This window comes from Acipenser ruthenus, chromosome 35 (assembly GCF_902713425.1).
Source record: "Acipenser ruthenus chromosome 35, fAciRut3.2 maternal haplotype, whole genome shotgun sequence".
Classification (NCBI taxonomy): domain Eukaryota; kingdom Metazoa; phylum Chordata; class Actinopteri; order Acipenseriformes; family Acipenseridae; genus Acipenser; species Acipenser ruthenus.
The window spans coordinates 10,372,926-10,382,925 of record NC_081223.1 but is presented as its reverse complement, the minus strand read 5'-3'; the positions used below and the strand labels follow the sequence as shown (position 1 = coordinate 10,382,925).

Here is a 10,000-nt window from a genome sequence, read left to right as displayed (position 1 = left end):
CTTGTGTGTGTGTTTGAGTGACACAGTGTGAGGGTGTGTGTGTGACACTGGGAGTGTGTGTGAGACACCAGTGTGTGTGTGTCTGTGAGTGATCCTGAGGACGTGCATTTCTCAGAGTAGCTGGGGCGCGTGTTGACAGGCCTCAGTAAAGTCCACGCTGCCAGCCCAGCTGCAGCTGAGATCACAAACACAGATAGGCGAGGAGAGGAGCAGGACTCCGCCCAGCCTGCATTGCCTCCCCTTGTCCACCAGCACACAAACCCTCAGGCTCATCCGCTGGGCTTGTTTCCCTTTAGATGAAAAGCAAGCCCTTAAGGATAAGCTTTCAGATCCTCCTTTTATTTATTTATTTATTTATTCATTCATTCATTCATTCATTGTTTAATTGCAGCGATGTGAGGCAACGAGACTCTGTAAGCTTGAAATCATTTTGGACTGGATGGATAGAGAGTTCTTGGGTAAATGAAAAGAGCACCAGTCAGAAAAGTAAATAAGTTCACTTGAGTTTCTTTCAAAACAGCTAAGATTTGTGGAACTATTCTGTTTAAGTGCTTTGAAGAGTTAATTATTTTGTATTTTAAACCTGTGTGTTTGAATGGGAACCGGAGCTATGGCTACAGCAGAGCTGCGGCTCTAATTGGTGTCATTATCCACCATCAATCATAATGAGTTAATAATTAATCCAGGACTGGATAATTGGGCTCAGGTGTAGACCACGCGACTAGCAGCACCGTCTGCGTGTGAGTGGAGATGCATCATGGATTGAGAAGGGGGGTGGTGGGTACTGTGTCCCACCACCCAAAAAAATACACTGACGTCATGCCTCCTTTTGAAGTAAAATATTACAACATGTGTATATATCTATATAATATATATATATATATATATATATATATATATATATATATATATATATAAAGTCTAATTAAACTAATTGAATAGATTTTAATTGCAGAGAGTGGGGGTGTTGGCATGGGTAAGTGGTAAACTGACGTGCATGAGCATGTACTGTATATACAGAGAGAGAGAGTATTTTCAGCAGCTCCGCCACCCCCATGTCTTGGTCACGCTTGCCTCCCTTGTGCTTGCTCCTTTAAAGTTATGTAGAAATGAAATGGAAACTTAACAACCCTCACTGTGTCTTTGTGTGTTTGTGTCTCTGTGCCTGGGTGTCTGTGTCTGTGTCTGTGCCTCTGCGTTCAGGTTTGAGGAGCCCCTGTCCATCATGCTGAGTGAGCGTCACCGCACTGTCAGGGAGCAGTTGGAGGCACTGCGGCAGCGCAGAGCCATGGCGGGGGTGCGAGTGGAGGCTGCATCTCCCCCCCGGCCCCCCCCTCCACCCCCGCACCCTCTTCCCCGCCCTCACACACCCCAGCCCCTCTGCCTGAGCCAGCGCCAGAAACTACACCTGCAGCAGCAGATGCAACAGGTGAGCAGCTTCCATCCAGAGCTCTCCCACACTCACACAGGTGAGCAGCTTCTATAGAGAGCTCTCCCACACTCACACAGGTGAGCAGCTTCTATAGAGAGCTCTCCCACACTCACACAGGTGAGCAGCTTCCATCCAGAGCTCTCCCACACTCACACAGGTGAGCAGCTTCCATCCAGAGCTCTCACATACTCACGCAGGTGAGCAGCTTCCACCCAGAGCTCTCCCACACTCGCACAGGTGAGCAGCTTCCATCCAGAGCTCTCCCACGCTCACACAGGTGAGCAGCTTCCATCCGGAGCTCTCTCACACTCACACAGGTGAGCAGCTTCCATCCAGAGCTCTCACATACTCACGCAGGTGAGCAGCTTCCATCCAGAGCTCTCACATACTCACGCAGGTGAGCAGCTTCCATCCAGAGCTCTCCCACACTCGCACAGGTGAGCAGCTTCCATCCGGAGCTCTCCCACACTTGCACAGGTGAGCAGCTTCCATCCAGAGCTCTCCCACACTCACGCAGGTGAGCAGCTTCCATCCAGAGCTCTCCCACACTCGCACAGGTGAGCAGCTTCCATCCAGAGCTCTCCCACGCTCAAACAGGTGAGCTGCTTCCATCCGGAGCTCTCTCACACTCACACAGGTGAGCAGCTTCCATCCAGAGCTCTCCCACACTCACACAGGTGAGCTGCTTCCATCCAGAGCTCTCTCACACTCACACAGGTGAGCAGCTTCCATCCAGAGCTCTCCCACACTTGCACAGGTGAGCAGCTTCCATCCAGAGCTCTCCCACACTCACACAGGTGAGCAGCTTCCATCCAGAGCTCTCTCACACTCACACAGGTGAGCAGCTTCCATCCAGAGCTCTCCCACGCTCACACAGGTGAGCAGCTTCCATCCAGAGCTCTCTCACACTCACACAGGTGAGCGCAGCACTCGGCGTACTCACTGTAGTCCTGTTGACTCTCTTTTTTTTATTTATTTTTCTCTCTGCAGCATGTCCAGTTGCTGACCCAGTGCCACATGCTGACCAGTGTGGTTCCAGGACTGGAGAGCGAGGCCACCACCACACGCCTCTTCCTGGTGAGTCTGAGCCCATGGCAATGCACTCCATTCTCACTGTTTAATAGAACTGTTCAGGGCTGACCTGCGTGCATGTTCATTATCCCTCACCTGTCCTTCCTCCCACCCTCTCCCTTCTCCTCCATCTCTTTCCCCTACCTCTCCCACCTTCTCTCTCTTCCTCCCTATTTTCTTCACCCTTCCTCCTCTTCTCTCCCCTCTTTCTCAGAGTGAGCTGCTCTCCTTTGCGGACCGCGCAGAGATGGCTTGCTGTATCCTGAGCCCCGGGTTCACCAGCGCATTCAGAGCGTGTAACCTGCAGGGGGCGCTGTGCCTGCTGGACGAGTTCGACCGCTCCGTCAGACCAGAGCTGACCCCCCCAGGGGGCTCCCCACACAAGACCAGGGCCGTCAAAACCACCGGTAACGCTTCAACAAACATTTCCACTAGAAGCCTTTCTCGATGTCTTCAATGTAAATTCAGTGACAAACGTGTTCAACGAGAAGTCTTTCTGTGTCTTCAAATTTGACAAATTCAAAACGTCTGCCACTGAATTTAGGTTATTTTACTAATTAGATTTAGTTATACTATGGAGTGTTTTAATAGTTATGGGTGATACTGGGGACCAGTCAGCTGTACTGGGGGCACACTGCTTGAAGTGAATTTGATTGCAAAAATAATCATGTTAGTATTCGTTCATATAAATTACTGCATTAAAAAGATGTACAGGAAACCAAAGCATGACTGACAGAATAAATAACCCCATTCTACTGTAAGGTCAGAGATTGAAATAAGACTCCAGTGGCACAGCAGTGTCACCCATTCCAGGTTTTACTACCAGCTTGATTAGCCCCAGTGTGTATAGGTAACAAGCTCAGGTGTGTCTTATTAAACTCACAGTAAAACCAGTAATGGATCAAACTGCTAGGCAATGGGAGTGTTATTTCCATCCCTGAGGTTCATGTTTTTAGGGGTATTGATCTGTGCGTTGACAGGGACGGACGCCCCCACGCTGCCCTGCAAGGTGGCCTGGATGCTGGCGACCCGAAAGGAGTTCCTGTACCCTGAGCTGCTACCTGTCTGCTCCCTGGACCCCCAGTTGAAGAGCCGCAAGCAGAAGACTTTCTATGCCAAGGGAGAGGACAGGTAACCCCGGGCTGCAGCGAGCAGGGAGCAGGGAGCAAGGCATTAGAATCGATGGTTTACACCCCTTGGTGTTTGCCATCACTCCGAGTGGTTCTGGGTTCGGTTGCTCCTCCAGTACTGAGCTGTTGTCAGTTTTCTCTAAGTCTGCCTCTACCTGGCATATACACATGCTTTGAATTGAATGAGGCAGGCTGTTCAGTGCCTGGCATTTAGGCTTCCCCAGACAAGCTTAAAGCAGCTCAAAGCCCAGGTAACAAGATTTAGAGAAAAAAATAACTTTATTTTATTTTATTTTTGAATCTTGTCTATGTTAATGTTTTCTTTCAAAAACGGCACCTCTGACACTTGTGTAGCACGTGATGGGGAACGTTCACGGAATTATATTGTCAGCTACAATCATTTTAACCCTGCCTTGTGTCCTCCTGCCCTGTCCTACCCTGTCCCCTCCTGCCCTGTGTTGTCCTGTCCCCTCCTGCCCTGTCCTACCCTGTCCCCTCCTGTCCTGTGTTGTCCCCTCCTCAGTTTGCTGGTCCTCGGGCTGAAGCACTTTGCTGAGACGGAGTATCCGCGGCAGTTCATCAGTAAATACCTGCTCCCGGGAAAGACTCCTGAGCAGATCCAAATCCGGCTGCGAAAACTGAGCTTGTCCCGCACTCCCAGCAACGACGTCAAGGTGAGCCAGCACTTCCTGCGGGGTCGCACTCCAACATGTCCCCTCGGAAACGACACAAGCGTCTTGATGAATAAAATGTAATATTGAAGTTGTTTTACCTTAAGTGGATATATTTCTAGAAATGAAAAACCTCATTGTTAGTTTTTCCACGTGTGTCGGATCCAGTTAAACTCATTTTAAAATTTCCCAATTTGAATCTTTTTTTTTTCACCTGAGCGCCATTTTTAAATGACATCATCGTTTAATGTTTATCACACCCCATAATGCTAAACAACACGCTGAAAAGTGAAGCCGTTTGAAGACGGCACTTCCTTAAATGGAAGCAAAATAGGAAAAATGAATTTCAAATTACAAAACAAAGAAAGAGTATAATAAGGGGCTCAGTAATCCAGTTTAGGATTGAAGGACACATTCATCATCACGATCACACCCCGGCTGCGTGAAACATTCATAACAGACCCTTCCAGCGCCTTGTGGAGTCTGTGCCACGGCCAGGCTGTGATCAGGGGATCAGTGACACGACCACATCTCAGCTACATCTCCGGATATAGTGGCACATGCACCCTGGAGCGTCACACTGTAATATGTCCCCCCATCCCGTTTCTCTCTGCAGTATTACAGGACGTACAATGAGGTTCCTGTGATGGCTCGTGCCTGCCGCTACGTCCCCCCCACCCAAGCGAGACCCCCAGTGGAGAGAGAGCTGAGCAGCATGCCCATCTGGCTGCAGGTACGACTAGCCGGGTTGTTAATTAAGTATTTTTTGAAAGAGGTGAAACACCTGTTGATTTTACAAAACTAAAGCCAGGAAACTCCGTTCTGTATTCCAGGTAAGCACTCTTGCGGTGCCTTTCATTTTGTAAGATTAACGTGATTTTTTTTTTTGGATTAAAAATCCAGTAAAGGCGCTCCGCGTGGAGTGCAGAACGCGCCCTATAGCCTGGAGATCGCGGTTTCGAATCCAGGCTATGTCACTGCCGACCGTGACCGGGGGTTCCGAGGGTGCGGCGCACAATTGGCCGAGCACCGCCCGGGGAGGGAGGGCTTAGGTCGGTAGGGGAATCCACAGTTCACCGCGCACCAGCGACCCCTGTGGCTGATAGGGCGCCTGCGGGTCTGCAGCGGAGCCATTCAGATCTGTGTTGTCCTCCGGCACTATAGGTCTGGTGGCTTCACTGTGGATCCGCAGTGTGAAAAACGACAGATTGTCAGGAATATGTTTCGGAGGACCCGTTTCCCGAGTCGCCGGGGGGTTGCAGCGGTGAACCGGGATAAAAATAATAGTTGGGCATTCCAAATTGGGGAGAAAACCAGGGTAAAAACCATTGACGATGACTACATTTTAAATATTAAAAAAAGAATGGCAGAAACGGTTTGAAAATATGGCCTGCTGGCACTAGTCGAAGCGTTTGTCTCCTTGACTCTTTTTTTTTTTTTTTGATAGTTTTATCAGCAGCAGAGATACCGACAGCTTATAATAGGATGCAAATTGTGTACATTTCATAGCATGCTGAGGCTTCAGTATGTCAGATATAGGATATTGTGATATCCACCCCTGAGGTCAGCTTGCATCTTACAGCATCATGTGAGACATTATTTAACTGTGAATAACTAAATAGCACAGCTTCTAATTTCCATCTGATACAAGCCATGTTATACAAAATGATGTGGAAATTTAAAAAGAGTGCCAGTATCAAACTAATATGAGGGACAGACAGCTAGCAGACCCAGGGGCAATTGCAATCACAGCAGAGCTGTTTGCTGAAAATGCAATTACAATTTCACTGGTATTGTGTTCAATTACAATTACACTGGTATTGTGTTCAATTACAATTCATTACAATTATGCTGCAGTAATTACTATTACTGTATTCTGTTGAATTTATGACGCAGCCCACATTTCCCACCCTTAATCTGAGGAAAAAATGAAACCTCAAATAAAGATGCATTTACAAAGATGCACCCTCAATTACCCAGAAAGCCATTTATTATTATTATTATTATTATTTATTTCTTAGCAGATGCCCTTATCCAGGGCGACTTACAATTGTTACAAGATATCACATTATACATTATTTCACATTATAAAGATATCACAATTTTTTTTTTACATACAATTCCCCATTTATACAGTTGGGTTTTTACTGGAGCAATCTAGGTAAAGTACCTTGCTCAAGGGTACAACAGCAGTGTCCCCCACTGGGGATTGAACCCACAACCCTCCAGTCAAGAGTCCAGAGCCCTAACCACTACTCCACACTGCTGCCCATTTATACAAAGGAATACTCCATTTTTTGCAATGAAATGCTACAAACTTGTCTATCGGCATATTGTTGAAGCATATTGCACATTGGTTCTTGTTACAAGCATGCTAATTTACCAATCTCTCCTTGTCATCATCCTCTGAGCTGGAGGGGTCCTCTGTCGCTTGACGTCTGTCAGACACTGACTCCCACCTCTTTGAAAATGACTGCCTGTATCTCATGGGTGATTTGAGATCGGGCAGTCAGTCACACACAATTACAGTTATAATTCACCTGAGGTCTAATTGTTAGATACATAGATAGATAGATGTATTTGTGTGTGTATTTATATATGTGTGTTTTAATTCTTTCAGAGAAGCTTGCCTTACATCTATGAGTGTGTGATGGACTACACCCTGATGCAGCTGGAGAGGGAGGGTCTCCCTGCCAGCCTGGGCGAGGTGCCCCCCCCGCCCCCCATAGTGTTCCCCCCCGGGGTCCGCTACCCCCCCGAGCCCCCCAAAGACCTGGTCCTGCCTCTCAAGCTCGTTGTGTCCCGCTACCCTCGCAAATCCTTCAAATTCCGCAAACGGCCGACAGTCATGAGACCCCTGCTCATCCGCCCTCCCCCCTGCACCCCCCCTGGGCTCGTACCCCTGGCCAAAGCCCCTCCCCAGACCACCCAGGCACATCTGACCGCGCGCCCCTTAAACCTCAACCCGACTGTGACCCTGACCCGGATTTCAGGGAAGGAGCTCCTGCAGAAACTTCAGTCCCCTTCAAAAAGCCTCTGCAGCAAAGATGGGCTGATCGCACCCACTGGAACGAAGAGATCTGTGCACGTGCAGCAGGCTAAGACTCTTGCCCCTGCCCCCTCGCCTGCTCCCTTCAGGGAGCTCTGCCCCATATCCAAACTCCCTATGTCCTGCCCCGTCTTCAAGCTGGAGCTCAAGAAAGTGAATCGCCGCGGACCCCGAAAAGCCAGAACTAAGCAGGTCTACTCCAGTCTCTGCCCCCGAAAAGTGCAGCCCATCCAGCCAGCTCCGCCCCCCTCAGCCCCTCCACCCCCTCCCTCGCATCTAGTGTTTGCCATCCCTGCTGGGGGGCAGGTTCAGCTTTTAAGCCTGGGGGGTCCTCCTAGTAATAATAGCAACATTATGAACAGTAATCACAATAGAGGTATGGCTGCCATAGCAGCTAGCTTGACTCAAGGGTTGGGAGGGGTTGGGGGAAGAGGAGGACCCCTCAGTGCGGGCCCCGCAGGGCCCCGCAGTATGCTCCAGCCAACCACTGTCTTCATCAACCCCGCCTCCTTCCCCATGCTGGCCACTCCCTGTTCAGTGACCGCGCCCCCGGTCCCCAGCTCATTGGGTACAGCCCTGGTCTACCCTGTCCCTTCTTCTGACCTGGCCCACCAGGGCGTTGTTTTAGGAGACAGCAAGCACAAAACAGCCGACCTCCCTCTCTCTGTGGCACCAAAGGACCCCCCAAACTGCCCTCTATCCCGCTTGCGCCAGCTTATCACCCTTGTACCCCCTTCTAGGAGATCCACAGGTTCATCCCAAAACTTTGAATATCACCCAGTAGCAGTAGCTACCGGAAAGGAACACCCAGTCTCCAGTACCCCCCCTCCAAATACCAGCCCAATCCCAGAGGACCCCAACAGTGGCCCAAAGGGATCTGCTCCCCCACATCCCGACAACTTTATTCCCGAGTCCAAACCTGACTTCCTCATCGGGGAGTTCAAGACCAGCCCTGCCAGCTCTCCGGAGGTGGTGGAGCCTGCAGCCCAGACCCCCAGCCCCTGCGCCTGCCTCCTGCGAGAGGTGAAGCAGAGCCCTGGAGGGAGCCCGCCCCTCCCTGTGGAGGAGATGCACATCGACATGAACATCAGCAGCAACAAACACATCGTGAAAGACATTCCTAGCACCCCCAGCCCCACCCCCAGCCCCACCCCCGGCCCCGCACGCAGCCCAGCACACTCCTTGTACCCCGATTCTCAGTTGAGCCCAGAGTGGTACCCCCTGGTCCCTAGCCACCCTCCCACCGCTGACGAGCCCTATTTCGTCCCCGAAGAACCCCCTTTTAGTGAGAGCGATGGGGAGGGAGAAGAGCTGGATTTTGGGGGTGGCGGGGAGGAGGAGGAGGAGGAGGGAGGAGGCTGGGACTCGGGCAGTGATTTCGGGGAGCCCATGCTGGCCCTTTCAGAGTCGACGGGGAGCCCCGCAAGCAGCCTGGACGGCCAAGCGGACGCCCTCGAGAGACTGATGGAAGTGGGGACCCCCTTGAAAGGAGAGGGAGGGGAAACGATGGAGGAGGAGGAGGGAGGAGGAGGAGGAGAGAAAGACGCGGCTACCCCTGAAAGAACAGCGCACGTTTCCCTGGACACCCCCCACACTGAAATATCCCCCCCACCCCCAAGCCCTGACGAGCAGCAGCAGGGGGATGGAATACCCCCAGCGGAGTGGAACAGGGAGGTAGAGAGGCTGTGTTTAGGGGAGCATGGAGAAGGGAGGACTGAGAGAGAAGCGGGGGTGGGGGGGCACAGTTTGAGCGCCGACGCCCCACCTCCTGACCAACAAGGAGCGCAGAATTCAGGGGGGGTGCAAGAGGAGCAAGGTGGGGGTACGGTTGAGGGGGAGGGAGAGGGAGAGGCGGAGGAGGGGGGTACCCAAGATGAAGAGGAGGAAGAGGGAGAGGAGGAGGATGATGAAGGGGAGAGGGAGGAGCCTGAGGAGGAAGAGGACTTCGATGACCTCACCCAGGACGAGGACGAGGAGGAAGTGATGTCGTCGGCCTCGGAGGAGTCTGTGCTGTCCGTCCCCGAGCTGCAGGTAAACCGGTGGGGTTTCGGAAGAGACAGTGATGTGTGTGCAAGTGTGTGTGTCTGTATACACAGTATGTTACAGGAAGGTCTAAGCAGGGTTCATTTGTAAAAATTAAGAAAGAGGGAAAGCATTTTTGTTTCCAGTCCTAATGCACTGCCCTTGATTCACAGCAGCTCTCAGATATGCTTCAGGTTCCCCTCTGCTTGTGGATCGGGGAGGTTTGTGTCTCATTGCTGGTGTCGGGGGCTGCATGCCCACCTTTGCCTCGCTGTGTTTTAACATCATCTTCATGTTTGAACGATACCAGCGGCGAGGAGACTGATCTGAGGAGACCGGACACTGCTGTTGTGAAGAGCGCTAGTTTTTAGTTTTTTTATTGTGCATGTTATGTGTGTCAATTTCTTTTTTGAAACAAAATGCTTTTTTTTTTTCATACGGTTAATCATGTCTGTGTTGACTTTAAAACGTGCCGTATATTTATAGGCATTGTGTTACAGGAAGGTGTGTGTATGGACAGTGTGTTACAGTAGAGCCTGCACACGTTGCTGCCCCCTGCAGAGATCTCACCTGGCTCTGTGTGAGCGTGTGTAGACAGTGTTACAATAAGGTGTGTGTGGACAAT

At 50.8% G+C, this 10,000-nt stretch overlaps 1 protein-coding gene across 3 annotated transcripts in view; it reads left to right on the top strand.

Annotated features, from left to right (window-relative positions):
• LOC117395209 (GON-4-like protein) overlaps positions 1-10,000 on the top strand; it is a 41,666-nt gene that overhangs the window by 20,434 nt on the left and 11,232 nt on the right. For all 3 annotated transcript variants that reach the window (XM_059007318.1, XM_059007319.1, XM_059007317.1), the window contains exons 15-21: positions 1,204-1,429; positions 2,423-2,509; positions 2,718-2,910; positions 3,484-3,634; positions 4,157-4,307; positions 4,921-5,037; positions 6,925-9,384. In XM_059007318.1, the coding sequence (XP_058863301.1) occupies positions 1,204-1,429; positions 2,423-2,509; positions 2,718-2,910; positions 3,484-3,634; positions 4,157-4,307; positions 4,921-5,037; positions 6,925-9,384 (3,385 nt within the window). The remainder of the gene's footprint in view (positions 1-1,203; positions 1,430-2,422; positions 2,510-2,717; positions 2,911-3,483; positions 3,635-4,156; positions 4,308-4,920; positions 5,038-6,924; positions 9,385-10,000) is intronic.